Raw genomic sequence first — 19,453 nt, forward strand, 5'->3', positions numbered from 1 at the left:
GCATCATCCCGGTATAACCACGCAAAGTCAGCCGACATACGGGTACGTCACTTTGCGGTAAGTGGTTAATCTGTCTAGTCAGGAATAAGGACCTAGGCTCCTTGCTGGGATCTCTGGTCCTAGCAATTTTTTTCTCCTTCCTTACATCTTTTTTTTTTTTTTTTCCCCGGGGAGATCTACAATCAACTGCTGGGCAACGGGCTGAATAATCAAGATCCAGTGGTCCTCCCAGCGAGCGTGTGCAAACCGCAGCTATATGCTAGGTCAGCCACAACAGAAGCTGGCCCATGAGTTAAACATCTAGCAGGGTCACCTACGATTGGGCTGGGGTCTGAGTCGCAGTGGTCCCTTGGCTGATAGCTCCCATACTTCGGTGGAGAGGATTCTGTCTGGAGCATTACCCATCCCATGGAAGTACAGTTCCCCCCTCTCCCCTCTTGGCGTTTTTTTTTTTTTTTTGGGGTGGACGCGGGTAATCTCCAGGGATAGTCGGACCTGCCTGCAGGTTCCTTCCTCCCATCCTTAAAAATCCCTCGGTGAGCTGGGCTTCCCCCACTCCCTTTCCCCCCTGTCTGGACCTGGAGTCTGGTGGGGGTTCCAGGGCAGAGCATGCAGCGGAGACCCCTGGGGGTCTCCCCCGCTATCCCTACTCTGTAAGAGTCCTGGAATAGTGTGTCCTGCCCTGGTAGTCTGGACGGATACCAGTGTAGAAGACCCCTAGTTTCAGGCCCCAGTGTGGGTATAGTGCAGGGGGGTCCCAGTGAAGAGACCAGTGCAGGGTGCACAGCGGAGTCTCCCCTAGCGTGTGTCCTACCTTCAGGAGGGGATCCCCTTGCAGAGGGTGCAGCGTTAAAGAGGGCACCGGGGAGATCCTGGCAGCATGCTTTAGCTGATGGCGGGCATTTTCCCTTAGCTTGGCTGGTCTCCGGTTGGGGGCTATGTTAGTGTAACCTGATGATGTCATGGTGGCCATTTTCCCTTAATCTGGCTGGTCCCCGGTTGGTGACCATGTTTGTGTAGCCAAATGATGTCACGGGGGCCATTTTCCCTTAGTCCGGGATACGACCGAAGCCTCGTGGGGATGCCGAAGCTCCTCCTCTTCCTCCTCAGTTTCCTCTTCCTGTGCCTGGGACATATGAACAGGGATGGCGTCCATGGTGATGCTGGGTCCGAATTCTCGGCGCTCCTCTGATCAGTAGGGTGAGTCCTTATTATCTCAATCTCTGCTGATAGGTACCCTGCGCCTTGGGGGGGATCATTTAGTGCAGTGGTCCTCAACCCTGGCCTACAGGGTCCACTAACAGGCCAGATTTGCAAGATAACTGAAATACATCCCAGGTGATATAATTTGCTGCCCAGTGATTGCAGTACTCTAGTCTGCATCTCCCCAAGGTAATACTTAAAATCTGGCCTGTTAGTGGGCCCTGAGGACCGGAGTTGAGGACCACTGCTTTAGTGGCTCGAATCTTAACCTTTTTTGAACAAGGCGTTGATTAGAAGTTGGCCTTGAGTACCATCAAGGGCCAGGTGTCTGCCCTGGCAATCTTCTTTCAGAAACCCCTAGCCACGCACTCTTTAGTTCGTACCTTCATTCAGGGGGTTCGACATGTGGCTCCACGTGTACGGTCTCTTTTGCCACCATTGGATTTAAATTTAGTACTTTTGATTCTCCAGAAACCTCCATTTTAGAATATTCAGGGGATTACCTTGCCTACGTTATCCCAGAAGGTGACATTCTTGGTGGCTATTACCTCCGCCCACAGGGTATCGGAACTGGCGGCATTATCCTGTCGCAGTCCCTATTTGGTGGTCCATAGGGATAGAATGGTTCTTCTTCCCTGTCCATCATTCCTGCCTAAAGTTGTCTCTGACTTCCAATTGAATGAGGACATTGTGTTGCCTTCCTTGTGTCCCAAGCCGGCTCATCCCATGAAATTTGTTTTGCATGCTTTGAATGTGGTTCATGCGATTTGGTTCTATCTGGAAGCTGCTGAGTCATTTCAAAGGTCAGACTCGCTTTTTGTGGTTACGGACGGACCAAGAAAAGGGCTGGCCGCTTCTTCGGCTACCATCTCCAGATGGATCAGACAGACGGTGATTCAGGGCTATTTCCTTAAAGGTCAGGTTCCACCTTTCCCTGTCAGGGCACATTCTACTGGGCCTTCCGTCATCATGCATCAGTTTGTAAGGCGGCAACTCGGTGCATACCTTTACAAAATTCTATAAGGTAGATACTTTGGCATCTGTGGATGCTTCTTTTGGCCTGTAAAGTTTTGCAGGCTACTGTTCCCTCTTGAGGGGTGTTTCTCTTTAAACCTTTATTTTTCAGATGGGGCTCCTGTGACCCAGTTAAGGATCCTGTGTCCTGGTTAAGGGCTCTTATGCTTAGCTTGGGTTATTTTCCCCACCCCAGTAGTTATGATTTAGGGAGCGCTGTGTCTGTTGATGAACGAAAGAGAAAATGGGATTTTTGTACTTACCGTAAAATCCATTTCTCTGAGTTCATCGACAGACACAGCACCTACCCCTCCTTGGAGTTCTGATACTTCTAATACTGCTTGCTACTAAACTGATTACCTAGAGCAAAGAGGGGGGTTATATACCAAGCTGAGGACGGCCCATGGGCATAGCCAGGTGTTTTTTGTTCTGCCTAGTCCTACTCCTGCAGGAGGCAATATAACCCAGTAGTTATGATTTATGAAGCGCTGTGTCCGTCTGTGAATTTAGAGAAATGCATTTTACGGTAAGTACAAAAATCCAATTTTTCTTGCATAAGGGATATTTATATCTTCTCATCTTGGCTTACCAGACAAAACATTAAAGACATGCTTATACACATGATGCTCTTGTATCTCATTTTAAAACCTTTAAAATGTTTCCTTATCAAATGAAGCATTAAATTAAGCCCCAACCTCAAACCAAACCAAAATGATAAGGATTTCACCTCATGTGCGCCTATGTAACTTGGAAATTATGCAAATGCTAATGCTTTATTCCAGTAACCGCTTGTTTTTCTCATTTTAGACAGGAAGGCTACATTCCCAGCAACTATTTGACTGAGAAGAAACTAGACAATTTAGATCAATATGAGTAAGTTGTTAATTTTATGTTCTCATGCATCTCAAGCACATGATGTGCGGTTATACAGCATTGCCATAAAGTTACTGCACTTTAGCTAATGCATGCCAGATAGTTACACGAACAAATAAAGGAAGAACATCAGTCTGATGGAAAAGTGAGATATTGCTTAAGCTGGCCATACACTATACAATTTTCTTATTCAATTTCCTTTAGATTTACCTTAAACTATGTAGTGCAAGGGCCTGCCAGATTGCATACTAATTGAAAGTGTTTAGGTTTGACCCTATATCACATGGTTTTGGTAAATCTAAAGCAAAGTTGAACAAGAAAATTGTATAGTGTATGGCCAGCCTTATAATGCAGCAGTTGAAACCTGGAAACACAACCTGTGAACACTTTCAAACAATTCCATCCAACGGAACAACAGTCCAGTATGTTGCATATTGTAAAAGTTTGCCTCTGTGTTCTCTTTCCACTGCACCTTATTGATTGACTGAGCAGCTTATGCTAAGCTTGATTTTTCTAGTACAGAGCTGTTTAGCAATGATATGCTGAGGATAGGGAGTGGTCTTGTCAGGAAGTAGTCAGGGTAGATGGGATTTGTGGACCGTCTGTGCAGCCTGTACGCTAGCACAGTGCACACCCATACAGGTAGTAGTATACAGCGACACACAGAATCACTAGGAGTGAGTAGTAGTGCAGAAACACACGGGAATCACAAGAAGCAGACAGAGGAGCACATGGACACAGATCAGGAAGCAGAATAGGAACACACAGGGAGACACCGAAGCAGGCTTTAGTCAAGGAGCAGGGCCGGCCTTTGGGGTGTGAGAGCTGTGCGGCTTCACAGGGCGCCATGGGCAACAGGGGCGACGTGCGACCATCACAGCTCGCAGTCAGTTATTTACAGGACGAGTCACAGCAGGTGCTGCCAGGGCAAGTCCCCCTGCCCTGGGGCTGGCTGAAGATCAACGCACCGCGCCTGAAAAAAAAAAATGGGCGCGGCCGGCCCTGACAGGTACACTGCGCATACGCCGCCGTTGCTCGGGAAAGCCCGTACACGCTCAACTATTCTCGGGCAGACGGCACATGCGTGGTGACGTGTTGGCGCCGGGTGGCGCCATTTTTAAATGCAAGGTGCCTTACCAAACGGTAAGTGAGACCCCTCCACAGCCCCTGCATCTCCTCAGGAGAATTTCCTGTACCATGCCCGCAGCACTGCATCTTCTGTACTATGCCTGCAGCACTGCCTCTCCTGTACCATGCCCAAAGTTCTGCATGTACCATGCCCACAGCCCTGCATCATGCCTGCAGCCCTGCATCTCCTGCACCATGTCCATGGCCCCTGCATCTCCTGCATCATGCCCGCAGCCCCTGCATCTCCTGCACCATTCCCGCAGCCCCTGCATCACGCCCAAAGCCTCTGCATCTCCTGCACCATGCCCGCAGCCCCTGCATCTCCTGTACCATGCCCGCAGCCCCTGCATCTCCTGAACCATGCCTGCAGCCTCCGCATCTTCTTTACTATGCCTGCACGCAGCACTGACTCTCTTGTACCATACTCACAGCCCTGCATGTACCATGCCCACAGCCCTGCATCATGCCCGCTGCCCTGCATCACCTACACCATGCCTGCAGCCCCTGCATTTCCTGCACCATGCTCGCAGCCCCTGCATTTCCTGCACCATGCTCGCGGCTCCTGTATCTCCTGCACCATGCCCGCAGTCCCTGCATCACCTGCACCATGCCCACAGCCCCTGCATCATGCCCACAGCCTCTGCATCTCCTGCACCATGCCTGCAGCCCCTGCATCTCCTTTAACATGTCGGCAGCCCCTGCATCTCCTGCACTATGCCCACAGCCCCTGCATCTCCTGCCCCATGCCCGCAGCCCCTGCATCATGCCCGCAGCCTCTGCATCTCCTGCACCATGCCTGCAGTCCCTGCATCTCCTGTACCATTCCCTCAGCCCCTGCATCTCTCCCAGCTTGCACAGGGAGCCTGAACACCTAAGGCTGGCCCTGACAAGGAGTGCACAGGTTCTGATATGGCAGGCTGAAACTCACAGGGAATCAAGGAGGTGTAGGAAGGCTGCAAAGGTGGCAGAGGTTCACAAAGGAATAAAAGATACAAGTATGCTTGTATACTTAGAGGGTAAAACACCTGCCAGGATACAGGCTGCAGACAGAGAGTAATTGGGGATAAGCCGGATGGCACTGGGAAGGCTAGGAATTTGGAGATAACACTAGAAGACTCTGGAATACACTTGGGAAGTCGCTGGGGACAAGGGGGATCTGGTTACAGGAACACTAGGAAATTTTGGGTCACTCTGAATCTCTTGGCAGTTCGGAGATACTAGGAAATTTACTAAACTACTGGGGGCCTGGGGTTAAGAACACTAGATGTTGATAAGACAACACTTGAGAGAATGAGCCCAGCTTAAATAGAAAGAGAGATGACCAGACTCTGCTGGGACTGGGCTTGTAGCAGTTTGAATCGACAGCAGGAGAATTACCAGCCTTGAGCACATGCCTTGTAGGATAACAGGTAGCAGCAGAACCTTGCATGTTAATGCTATGCCTACACAGTGGTGTAGTGGTTAGCACTTTCACCTAGCAGCAAGAGGGTTGCTGGTTCAAACCACGACACTACCTGCCTGGAGTTTGCATGTTCTCCCTGTGCCTGCGTGGGTTTCCTCCCACACTCCAAAGACATGCTGGTAGGTTAAGTGGATCCTGTATAAAAAAAAAAAAATTGGCCCTCCTGTGTATGTATGTGAGTTAGGGACCTTAGATTGTAATCTCCTTGAGGGCAGGGACTGATGTGAATGTACAATGTATATGTAAAGCGCTGCGTAAATTGACAGCGCTATATAAGTACCTGAAATAAATAAATGTACCAGCATGCCTGATGGTCTGTGGGAATAAAAGTGGCAGACCAGTGCTAATCTTTAACAGGTCCCATAGCGATCATACTTTTTTTTTTAATTGTTTTGCCCATGTAACTGACTGTGGGCAGGGGAGAACAATTTGCCTTTAAAATTGCATGGGTGTCTCTGAGGTCCTGGGTTTGTAATGGGCCCCTAGACCTCAGAGGCCAAACCTTGGTTGGGAGTGAAATTACTCCACCCAGTGTCAGGTCACTGGGCTTACCCTCTGAGCAGATTGATTTTATAGCCCAAGATGTCTGCATAGTCCCAGTGCCAACATTTCATGGCAGAGCAAGTGGTGACACCTTAACCTAAGTAACCATTCACACCGGCATTGGTGTGCACAGCCTATTGCATTAGGGTGTGCACCTCAAAGCTCAAGCACACATGCCTTTCTCTGAAGCTTCAGCTCCACTGGTCAGTAAATGAATGGAAAGAGCAGCTTTCTCTTCATTTACAAACTGATGCATAGGAAACACTGTTTTTGAGTGAGTGTGTTAACTGTGTTTTTTTTTTTTAGAAAAGGAAGGGTCCACATTGACTAGCCATTTCCCCCACTCTTCATCCTGAAACATACCCCGCAGCAGCTGAGGGGAGAGGAGAGAAGAGGAGGGAAGTCAGCAGCAATGCGGGGGGGAAGGGGCAACACAGGGGAAAGCCCGGGCAGTAGGGGGAGTCAGCACTGCACAGAGTGATTAGGGTGTGCCCAGGCACACCTGGCACACCCCCTGTGTCTGCCTTATGGACACCGGTGATCATCAGCTTCAGGACCACTGACCAACACTGTAAGGTGTTGGAGCACAATATTAACTTCCAGTCAAAAGAGACATTTTTCCATTGACCACCAATATAAAAAAAGTCGCTTCTCCCAATGATCAGTATAAAGGGACTTCTCACACTGTCTTAGAAACTAAGAGGCCTATTCTCCACAATGATTAGTTAGTTTAATGATGTCCTTATACTAGAATTTACAAAAATTTGGTGTTACAGTGTGTTTTGGAATGTTAATGTGGCATTACATATTAGGTTTAATTTACTAAGATTGGGGAGTTGTTTTAGCTCCAGTTATTATTTTATCTTCACACGAATTGGATGGCTGTGGCCACCAAGAATCTTTAGTGCCCTCGGCTGAAATCTTCTCGTCTCTAGCCCCACAAAATCCCATAAACTTCTGTCTCCCAATTGTATAGTAATACATATTTCTGACATTCTAGTTAGAGGTGAAATCATTGGGGGAGGTGATTATGTTGCAATGTCTGACCAAAATGAAATACTCGTTCCCTCTATGTATTTAACCGTTAATATTTTCTTCTATCTTTTTCATGGAAAGGAGTAAGGGTGCCCACCTATTAAAATGACAGTACGGTTCTCTCTACTCAGTGTTTGATTCTGGCTCTGATTCCAGTAGCTATTTAAAATAGTTTTTCTGTCTGCATATATTTTTTCTTCAAGGGCATTATATGCCTACACAGAGAGTGTTATAGCAAATTACTTACACAAATGTATATAGTAGGTTGTACTAAAGTAGCATAGACCAGCTATTTCCACTAGTTATCCACTTCTCTTTTCAGGACAGAAGCTAGCTGACTTGATCTGGCTGTATTTCAGTAATAACGTCTAGCACAACTTGTTTGTTACAGGTGGTACAGCAGGAATATGAACAGAAGTAAAGCAGAACAGATTCTCAAAATGGAAGTAAGTATTACAGAAGGATGATGACTGGAGATAATAATTAACACTATAACAGACATTTCATTGTGCAATGAACTCAGCTAATGCATTGCTAAATCAGGAAGTAACTATCATTTCATTTCTCCAGCTGTAACTATAGAAATGTCTCTTTTCCCTTCCGTTGATTGATGGACACAGCTCCATGTCTTCTTTGACCCTTGGGTTATGCTGCCCCTACAGGAGTAGGACACTAGGCAGGAAAAAAGTTTGACTGCGCCGATAGGGCAGTCCCAGGAGGCATACTCCTACTTCCTGCTATAGGTCTTCAGTTTTTTTCTGCCCAGTCAGGAGTAAGGACCTACTTCCTTGCTGGGATCTCTAGTCCTGACATTTTTTCCTTTTTAACCTTCCTAGCGGTATTCCCGAGTGTGGCTTGGGGTTAAATTTCAGTGCCAAAAGCGGTAACCCCGAGCCACACTCGGGGTACCGCTAGGAAGATCGCTGTATCCTGTAAGAGAGGGTACTCACCTTATCCCCGGGATCCAGCAATGTATCCCGGCGGTGTGCGGCGGCCGGATCTTCCTCCCGATGCTCTGTGCCCCGCCTTCCGTCTCCTACGACGCGACGCTCACAGGAGGGTGGAACCGGCGGCAAATTCAAATAGTAAAGTACACACCAAACACGCTGATACATTACAAAATAGTATAAATTCACATTAGTTTGCTCCCCAGTGCCCTTTCCTGCAGTTTTACTGTATGCACTTTTTATGTATATATATATATATATATATATATATATATATATATATATATATATACATATATATATATTTATATATGTGTGTGTGAGTGTGTGTATATATATATATATATATATATATAATATGTATATATATATATATATATGTATATATACAGTATATATATATATATATATATATATATATATATATATATATATATATATATAGATACATACATACATACATACATACATACATACATACTTTAATTTATTTATAGTTATTATAATATAATTTATGATTTTGTGTTTCAAACTTTATCATACCCGAGATGTTATAAAGAAGAACGCACAGTAAAAAAAAAATCATATGTAAATAGTTGGTTTGGGCTGCTCATTCTTAAGAACTGCATGCAAAATAATGGTACCGCTTTCAGCACCTAAAATCGGAAAGAGTCATACCACCAGGGAGGTTAAACTGAATTTTTTCTTCTTTTTATTATTTTCTGTTCCTGTTAGAACTACAATCAATTTGGTTCCTGTGAGAACTACCTACAATCAACTGCCAGACTGGGCGACGCACTGGATATCTTAGATCCTTACGGTCTTCCCAGTCTGGCCGGCGAGCGTGACCTGATCTTAGCTCTGCGCTAGGTTGGCCGCAACATAGCTCCACTGGATGGGCGCTGGCCGGCGAGTTAAACCCCTTGGCGAGGACGCATAGCCCTGGTCAAGACCCTGGTCACGGTCTGACCCGCAGCGTGCCTCTGGCCCGCAGCACCCCCATTCCAAGATGGTGCGGTGGTCTGCCTGGAGTGTTTCCCACCTGGTTCCACGGTGTGGTAAGTAGTGGTCCCTCCTCACCCTTGGTGGTCTTTCGGGGTAGACGTGGGCCCCTCCCTGGGATGGTCGGACCCCCGGGTTCCCCTCCATCCCCCCAGCCCCTCTAAACTGTCACGGTGGGTCTGTCTGAGCTGCTGACTGAGTTGATAGAGCTGCTGACGGCATCTGCCTCCCCCTCCCGGCTGCCCTTGGTAGTCGGCTCCGCTGGGGCTGGGCGCCCTCAAAAATGTAGGCCCTTCTGGGCTACGCGGCCACTTTGGGCACCACCGATGGGGCGGACGGCCTTAGTGAGTTTAGCTAAGGCTCCCAGCTCTCACCTTGGGCATCTGCCGGACTGTGGATGCGGGCAATTGCAGCTGGGTCTCCACCAAAATTTAGGCCTGCGACCTGCAACCTGTTGGACCATACGGTCAGCCTGGTGCCTCCTTTGAGGGTGCTTCATTTTTAGTGAAGTGTAGCAACCATTATTGTGTGGGCAGGGATACTCTGCCTGCGCGTCCACGTCACGGCGGGCGGTTTCCCCCTCAAGGGGGCTATGTCCTATTATACCCTCAGGGGTGAGCTTAGTATAATGTGACCCTACTGGGTCTGCGTCCACCGCGCACTTCGAGTTCTCTGACAGTGAGGATGATTCCTCTTTTACTGCATGCGCATGAAAAGGCGCTGGTGGATGCACTGATTTTATCGGTGTGGGAAACTTGAAATATGGGGAATGCAGCCTCTGCTGCATCAGAGGTGCCAGTCCCCTTGGATCCCAAAGGTATTTCTTTTTTTCCCGTCTGCTGTTACAAATTGTCGCGAATCAGTGGAGTTGATCTAAACATAATATGGCGGTGCCTAAGCATTTTGATAGACGTATCCCTTGAGGAGTCTCTGTTGAGTACATGGGCAGTCCCACCTGTGGTGGACTGTCAGGTCTCCAGGCTGAATAAATTCACTGTATTTCCAGTAAAGGAGTCTCCGTTTTTTTAAAAGATCCTTTTGACAGGAGAGCCGAGACTTGGTCTGCCACATGTTTACTGTGGCCGGCTCGGCCCTTAGGCCAGTGTTCGCCATAGCATTGGTGTCCCTGACTGTTCCGAGTGGGCAAAGCTTTTGCGCCAGGATCTGGAGGGGGAACAGCTTCCACCTACCCTTGCGGAGCTGGTGGACTATTTGGTCCAGGGGTTGCAGTGAGCCTGTAATGCCTCTCTGGATGTGACTCCCTTAGTCTCTGCGCTGTTTGTGACAGCAATGATCCTTCAGCACAAAATATGACTATGAATATACTGGTCTGCGGACCAGACTTTCCAGAAGGCCTTACAATATGTGATCTTTCCTTTGTGGGGAATCGCCTGTTTGGAGCCTTCCTGGAAAAACCTCCTCCAGAGGTTACATGAGGACCCGGTCTGGTATGCCGAGAGTGGGTCCTTCCAGACCTGCAGACAAGTCCTCTTCTACCTGAAGGGGAATCATCACCCAAATTTGGGGGGGGGGGGGGGGGGGGGACGTCTTTGCTTCCTCCCAGTGGGCGATTGCGTTACTAGAGTACCTGGATGATCTTATTCTGCGAGCAGAGTCTCCAACTGCTCTGACGGACAACTGGGAGATTACTGTGTGGATTCTGCAGGAGTTTGGTTGGAAATTACACTTCTAGGCGTTGGCTCTGGTTCCATCCACCTAGTTGAACTATCTGGATCTGTTATGGACTCAGCCTCAGCCAGGGTGTTCCTCCCATAGGACGAGTTCCAAAATTTGTCCACGCGAGACCTCCGCAAAGAGAGATTCTTGCCATGTGAAGAATCCAGACTACGGATCAATATACTGGACATTTCCTCTGGAGGTGTTTTCATCAGTTGTGTTTCCGGTGAGGAACTCCCGAGTTGGTCCTGTTGGCATCTCATTTCAACAGGAAGGTGGTTGGGATTGTGGCACGGTCTCAGGATCCTCTGGCCGACACCACAGACGCACTGGTGGATCTTTTGGGGTCGGTATCATCTAATATCTTTCCTCTTCTAGAACTTCTGCCAAGACTTCTGTGTAGGCTCGAGGCAGAAGGGATACAGCCACCCTAGTGGCTCCAAACTGGCCTCGCCAATCTTGGTACGCAGATCTGATATGGTTGGTCGTGGATGCTCCTTAGAGACTTCCTCTTAGAGGAGATCTGTTGGCTCAAGGGCCAATCTTCCATCTTATTTTACAGTCACTGGTTTTAACGGCTTTGCTGTCGGAAGCCAGGTGCTAAAGGCTAGAGGGTTTTCTGAATCGGCGACTCCCATGCTGCTGCAAGCTAGTAAATCTACTTCTAGGTAAATTTACCATTGCATTTGAAGAGCGTACTTTGGGGATGTGAATATCTTGGGGTTCACACTCGCTCCTTTTCGGTGACTCTGAGTTTGGCTTCCTCCTATGAGGTGTTGAGCAGTATCTGGCATCAAGGGCCAGGTTCAGCCTTGGCGATTTGCTTTCATCATTCTTTGGCTATGCTTCTGTGGTTCACACCTTTGTTCAGGGGGTTCGCCGCATACATGTGAACCAGGCCTAAAGCAATAGTAAAGTCATTAATTGGTTAAACCTGCAGGAGGACCGGTGTTTTTATCTATTAATGACTTTACTATTGCTTTAGGCCTGGTTCACATGTATGCGGGTTGGGGGCCCACATTTGCACAGGCATAGCAGCCCATTGATGTGAATGGGCTTGAGCTGCTATGCCTGCGTTTTCAGCTGAAAAAAGGTGCATGCAGAATTTAAAAAAATGCAGTGGCCATGAAATCCATCCTTCTTTTGCACCATGCGACTTACCTGCCGTTGCTGCACACACAAACTATTTTTAAATGCCGTGCCCACGTATACAAAAAATGCAGAAAGCTTGCCAGAGCAGGAACTGCAGGTTAGTCGCATGGTGCAAAAGCAGGATGGATTTCAAGGCCACTGAATTTAAAAAAAATGCTGCATGCACCTTTTTTCTGCGGAAAATGAGGGCATAGCAGCCCGTTCAAATCAATGGGCTGCTATGCCTGTGCAAATGTGGGCCGCCAACCCGCATACATGTGAACCGCCAACCCGCATACATGTGAACCGCCAACCCGCATACATGTGAACCAGGCCTAAAGCAATAGTAAAGTCATTAATAGATAAAAACACCGGTCCTCCTGCAGGTTTAACCATTTCTGGATTGCAAGGATTTGCCCCTTTAAAGACCAGGCCATCGGATCAGAGCGCCAGGACCAGTCATCACCAGGTAGGCCAGACTCTGCTTGATGGCTATATAATAATGTAACGTGGGCTGCTATGCGTGTGTGTGTGTGTGTGTGTGTGTGTATATATATATATATATATATATATATATTAGAGCTGCACGATTCTGGCCAAAATGAGAATCACGATTTTTTAGCTTGGAATAAAGATCATGATTCTCTCACGATTCTCTGTGTAACAAAAAAAAAATTGGGATAACTTTACTGTTACATTTTTTTATTTTTTATTCATTAAAGTCTATTAATTGCGTTTGAAAGACTGCTGCGCAAATACAGTGTGACATAAAATATTACAACAATCGCCATTTTTTTCTGTAGGGTCTCTGCTAAAAAAATATATAAAATATTTGGGGGTTCTAAGTACTTTTCTAGCAAAAAAAAAACTGATTTTAACTTGCAAGCAACAAGTGTCAGAAAAAGGTCCAGTCTTTAAGAGGTTAAACTTCCTTTCTCCCTGGCAGAGGGAAGGAAAAGATACAAATGTAATCATTTTTGTTTATAGTTACTGGGAGATGCTGATAGGCTTAGCTGTGTGAGTGAATGAGTCATCCAGCTCACTGAAATGTATCAATTCACAAGTCAGACCCAGGAGCAGAGAAACTCGGTATTTTAAAAATGCCACAATAACAATACCGTGGCTATGCAATACCGCGATATATCGAATTACCGAAAACCGGCATATGTCTAGTCTTGACACAGCACTATGGCTGGAAAGCATACTCCAGTATACTGTCCATTGAAAGCGCAGTATGCATGCACCAGTGATGTCACTGGCTGCTACAAACGTGAATATTTCCTAAACAGTGCAAGTTTAGGAAATATTCACTGTACCTACTGTAAATGTAAGCCCTATTATAGAGGCTAATGTACTTTAACATGTCTTTTCTCAGATATATCTGCTAAAATAAAGTTCTAAATGGCGATAATAATAATACAAGACTTTATTGTCATTGTATAAAACATAGAACACAGTTTCCTTTACTCTTTGGCTGCTGGATGTAGTATTTGGAAGGTGTAGTTCTTGAGGGGTTACCAGGAAGTTACAATTATAGCCCATGTGCACAAGGCCTTACCCTTTCCAACCCATTGTACTCAAATATGTAGATATGATGTGCTCTATCAAAAGGAGCCTTTAAACTCACCAATTGTATCCAGGGATATCATTTAATTATGTTTTAGGCTACTTTTATTGCGCTGGCCCTATATAAGCCCTTGTGTAGTGCAAATAATGTTTCCTTGCTCCTTGAGAACACAGCAAAGGCATGTGAAAAAATAATGAAACAAAAAACAGTACGCTTCATCACAAAAATCCTGTCCACGTGGGGCCTGTCCCATTACACATATCCATAATCCAGACCTGTCTAAATACACCTGCTATAGTATATCCATATTCTGTATAAACGGAAGATAACACTGTAAGTGAAGACTAAAGAATGCAATCTTAATAGATATCCAAAGACAGATAGTGATTGAGGGAACAATTTCTGCTTTGCATTCATTCGATATGAGATGCTTGCTTATATTGAAACCTAATCACCAGTGATCATAAAAATCACTGCTTCAAGGCCTCACTGGCCAACTCCTTTTTGTTTGCACCCAACATGCCAGACAGCTTGACCTCGCGAATGTCTCACCCCTGGAAGGAAAGAGCTCTGTTTCACTTTGGACAGCTGGTGGATTTCAGAACTAGAAAACTATGATCCTTTCAAGACCTGCAGGGAACATATGACCTGTCTAAACAATCCCCCCTGACTGAGTTACAAAAAGTTTGCCTGGAGGGCCCGGCCTCTAAGGGTATGATTTCTTGCATCTACATGATCTTGATCACAGACCCATCAACACATGGGCCTCGGCACTCCTATATGCGGAAATGGGAGCGAGTCCTGGGTGAAGAGCTACCCTTGAAAACCTGGCAAATGGTCTGGTCGCAAGCATCAAAGAGTTTGATTAGCACCTTATACAAAGAATCAATACAAGATCCTCATAATTGGTACCTGACGCCAGATGTGCTCCATTCCATATATCCCTCTGCCGACCAGCGCTGCTGGCGCTGTAGCAAAGATATAGGTACACTATACCATATTTATTGGTTTTGCCCGACGATCACCCCTTAGTGGCGAATGGTCCACTCCCTCCTCTATTCCATCTTCGGATCCTTTGTGCCTTTTCAACCCAAAACCATGTTGTTGGGACTCCTGCCTGTCTCTTTTTCAAACTGTCTAAAAAACTCTTAGCACATGTGCTGACTGCCATACGGTGCTTACGGTAATTGCTCTTAAGTGGAAGAAGCAGGAGCTTCCATCGCTGTTCGAGCCGCACTCCAAGATCCAGGATGTAAGGAGGATGGAGCACCTGACCGCCTCTCTGAATAACTCCCTTGAAGCCCATAAACAAGTGTGGAATTTATGGGACATACTGGAAATGCCCCTGGCCACCACTTCCCCGACTTAAGACCATCAAGATAGGCCGACGGCTACGGATATAGGTGGGATTTAGGATACAGATGGATGTACCCTAATACTCTCTCTCTTCCCTCTATCTTTCTATTACTACTCTCTTCCTTCCCTGCCCTCTCCCTTTTTTTCTCTGTTCTTGCATGTATTTCATATAGGCAATACCCAGATGGGTTGCGTAAGATAACGTAATCGAGACTTAAATGAATTGCAATAGATTTGAGCAATAATTAATAAGCTTGAAGTAGTTGAGTGATATAAGTTTACCTCTCAGGAATCTATTTTACTATTTGAACTTGAATTTTGTATGTCCTATGAGCTGGCACCCACTATGATTCTAGTCAGTTTAACTGTGAATTTTCTCTTTTATTTTATTTGCTTTGTTATCACCTTTCTGTGAATACCTTTTGAAAATCAATAAAATTTACAGTTTTAAAAAAAATCACTGCTTTTTGTCTTCCAGGATAAAGAAGGTGGGTTCATCGTTCGGAATTCCAGCCAAGCTGGCTTGTATACCGTGTCACTTTACACAAAGTATGCAGGGTAAGTTTGTAATTACTATTCAGAAACTCTATACTACTATATGTGATATATATGATCATGCATGTGATATATATGATATACAGTGGGTACGGAAAGTATTCAGACCCCCTTAAATTTTTCACTCTTTGTTATATTGCAGCCATTTGCTAAAATCATTTAAGTTCATTCTTCTTCCTCATGAATGTACACATAGCACCCCATACTGACAGAAAAACACAGAATTGTTGACATTGTTGCAGATTTATTAAAAAAGAAAAACTGAAATATCACATAGTCCTAAGTATTCAGACCCTTTGCTCAGTATTTAGTAGAAGCCCCCTTTTGATCTAATACAGCCAGGAGTCTTTTTGGGAAAGATGCAACAAGTCTTTCACACCTGGATTTGGGGATCCTCTGCCATTCCTCCTTGCAGATGCTCTCCAGTTCTGTCAGGTTGGATGGTAAACGTTGGTGGACAGCCATTTTTAGGTCTCTCCAGAGATGCTCAATTGGGTTTAAGTCAGGGCTCTGGCTGGGCCATTCAAGAACAGTCACGGAGTTTTTGTGAAGCCACTCCTTCGTTATTTTAGCTGTGTGCTTAGGGTCATTGTCTTGTTGGAAGGTAAACCTTCGGCCCAGTCTGAGGTCCAGAGCACTCTGGAGAAGGTTTTTGTCCAGGATATCCCTGTACTTGGCCGCATTCATCTTTCCCTCGATTGCAACCAGTCGTCCTGTCCCTGCAGCTGAAAAACACCCCCACAGCATGATGCTGCCACCACCATGCTTCACTGTTGGGACTGTATTGGACAGGTGATGAGCAGTGCCTGGTTTTCTCCACACATACCGCTTAGAATTAAGGCCAAAAAGTTCTATTTTGGTCTCATCAGACCAGAGAATCTTATTTCTCACCATCTTGGAGTCCTTCAGGTGTTTTTTAGCAAACTCCATGCGGGCTTTCATGTGTCTTACACTGAGGAGAGGCTTCCGTCGGGCCACTCTGCCATAAAGCCCCGACTGGTGGAGGGCTGCAGCGATGGTTGACTTTCTACAACTTTCTCCCATCTCCTGACTGCATCTCGGGGGCTCAGCCACAGTGATCTTTGGGTTCTTCTTTACCTCTCTCACCAAGACTCTTCTCCCCCGATAGCTCAGTTTGACCGGACGGCCAGCTCTAGGAAGGGTTCTGGTTGTCCCAAACATCTTCCATTTGAGGATTATGGAGGCCACTGTGCTCTTAGGAACCTTAAGTGCAGCAGAAATCTTTTTGTAACCTTGACCAGATCTGTGCCTTGCCACAACTCTGTCTCTGAGCTCTTCAGGCAGTTCCTTTGACCTCATGATTCTCATTTGCTCTGACATGCATTGTGATCTGGAAGGTCTTATATAGACAGGTGTGTGGCTTTCCTAATCAAGTCCAATCAGTATAATCAAACACAGCTGGACTCAAATGAAGGTGTAGAACCATCTCAAGGATGATCAGAAGAAATGGAAAGCACCTGAGTTAAATATATGAGTGTCACAGCAAAGGGTCTGAATACTTAGGACCATGTGATATTTCAGTTTTTCTTTTTTAATAAATCTGCAACAATGTCAACAATTCTGTGTTTTTCTGTCAGTATGGGGTGCTATGTGTACATTCATGAGGAAGAAGAATGAACTTAAATGATTTTAGCAAATGGCTGCAATATAACAAAGAGTGAAAAATTTAAGGGGGTCTGAATACTTTCCGTACCCACTGTATACTATATGATCATCCAAACTTGAAGTGTAAGTTCACTTTTTCACAAAAAATTAAAAGGTTACACTCTACACCCCCCCCCCCCCACCCTCTCGGTCCCCTCTGCACTTACCTCTGTGGGTGATTAGCTGCCACTTTGCACACTGCTGGTGCAGCTGTCCGGGATTTTGAAAGCCCTGCTCTTCTTTCCTTAAGGCTCCTGGATTGGATCAGCCTATTCTAATTGGTCAAAGTTGTCACTTGCCAGCACATGACCAATTGGAACCCCTATGATCCATTCTGGAACCCCTAAGGAAAGAAGAAGAGGACCGGGGCTTAATACACACATAATACAAAACGCTCTGTGATTGGGCAGGAGTATAGTGATAACTGAACTACCAGTGTTTAGTAAAAATGTCAGTTGTAAATTAAGGACTAAGGGAGTGACACCATGCTCTCCCTAGCATCTGACACCAGTTGACAGTGGCAATTTTAGTGCCAGCTGCAACAGAGAAAAAGTTGGTGGGGGAGTGCTGGCAAGAAGAGTATTAGTGGGTTGGGGGGCACTACTTTGTAAGGACACTGCCATTTCTCCCAGAGAAAGCAAGATGACAGTGTCTCTTTATTCGAGGAGGTATAAATTCCAACTCCAGGCATTTTAAGAAATCCACCCTTGCAGTTCACCCTACCTCCTTTCTGCACTGCAAGAGTTAAATCCTTATTTCTATGTGTTAAAGTACAGGATGTAGACTCTCCTCCCCTGCATGAAGCTCCAGTATGTGGGTGGAACCTCAGTATCATCAAGTACAACACAGTGACATTAACCCTGTATTGTACGATATGAAGCTAGAGTGCGTCAGGTGTCGGTCGCAGCTTACAGAGCAGGTTGTGTGGGACTGGTCGCAGCCCTGGAGCAACCCTGCTGGAGCGAGGAATAAGGTAAATAATTACACCTTATTTATGCACCACTTGACATAGCAAGTATTTTTAAATTCCTGAAGTTGGGCTTTAATGAGGCAGGTACATAGCTCCCTCTAGTGGTTTATTAACAAATCTATACATTCATGGCAATAAAAGTCATAAAAGGGGCATTTAAAACCATTTAAAAATGTTAATGCTACATCATGAACTACTCTACACACTGCAATAAGAAATCAAACAATGTGCTTAGTAGAAATCTACCATGAGAGCTCATACCTTTCTGCAAAGTATTTTTAAATGAGTGGCCACTCTCCAATCTGGGCTGAATGCTCAGGGACATATTAGCTCCTAGCTGCGGCGCAACTGCAGGAAATTCTAGAATTGCATCTCTTGTGTTGTGTAATGTAAACACCTTCAAGACAAGCCTATTGTAGCACATTGGGAGGGAAAGTCCCATATGTGGCTTTATAGACAACATAATTATTATTTTTTTTTTTTTTCCAGAAAACCTTTTTAATAGTTCTCACAAGCTTTGCATTAGAACACTATGTTTACACAGTTTTAAACCAGTAGATCCTCAGTATCTGTAGTTGTACAAATAAATAAGATACAAATAGTAATACCGGCAGATTGATAAGAATAACAATTTGAGACCGACTACAAAAAGTAAATTCCTTTAATTTTTTTTTATTTTTTTGTCTATTGCTGGCTCCAGGGCCTTTATAGCATTTGTGTTGGGCACATATGGCCGGGTCCTTTTATAGATTTTAAATATGCTTTACATTTTTTTTCCTGTTCTTGTGAATAGATTTAGGATGGATTAATGCACTTACTAAGGAAGTTCATGTGAATAACTTGTAATTAACTTCCTGCATTTAAAGTCCATTCTCCTTTTAGACAAGGTTACACACACATTACCCAGGAAGCAGTGCATGAAATATTCCTGTTTGTCCTTTGTGCTCTATAGAGGTTCTGCTCATATTATGTTCCATCTTATCCAATTATAATAGCAATATTAGTAACTGTCTTTCTTTCCAGGGAAAATTCCTCGCCAATACGTCATTATCATATTAAAGAGACACAAGGATTCCCTAAGCAGTATTACCTTGCGGAAAAACATGTCTTTAACTCTATTCCTGATATGATTGAATATCACAAGCTCAATGCAGCAGGTAAAGTACTTCCAAACAGTAGGAATAAATTTTACTGGAAGAATAAGAAGTAAGAATTTGTTCAGTTTGACATAGATGGCCTCATACATGTCTTTTTAAACCACATCATCTCTGTCCAAAATCTGTTCTTTAGGTGTACATAGACTTTATTTTACAATGCTAAAGTTA

The 19,453-nt window shown here is 45.3% G+C and overlaps 1 protein-coding gene across 2 annotated transcripts in view; it reads left to right on the plus strand.

Moving 5' to 3' along the window:
* The window catches only part of TEC (tec protein tyrosine kinase), a 198,591-nt gene that overhangs the window by 130,250 nt on the left and 48,888 nt on the right, over positions 1 to 19,453 (plus strand). For both annotated transcript variants that reach the window (XM_082259608.1, XM_082259607.1), the window contains exons 8-11: positions 3,025 to 3,090; positions 7,650 to 7,704; positions 15,417 to 15,496; positions 19,152 to 19,285. In XM_082259608.1, the coding sequence (XP_082115734.1) occupies positions 3,025 to 3,090; positions 7,650 to 7,704; positions 15,417 to 15,496; positions 19,152 to 19,285 (335 nt within the window). The remainder of the gene's footprint in view (positions 1 to 3,024; positions 3,091 to 7,649; positions 7,705 to 15,416; positions 15,497 to 19,151; positions 19,286 to 19,453) is intronic.

The sequence above is a fragment of the Pelophylax lessonae genome (genome assembly GCF_965119305.1).
Source record: "Pelophylax lessonae genome assembly, chromosome: 1".
NCBI lineage: Eukaryota > Metazoa > Chordata > Amphibia > Anura > Ranidae > Pelophylax > Pelophylax lessonae.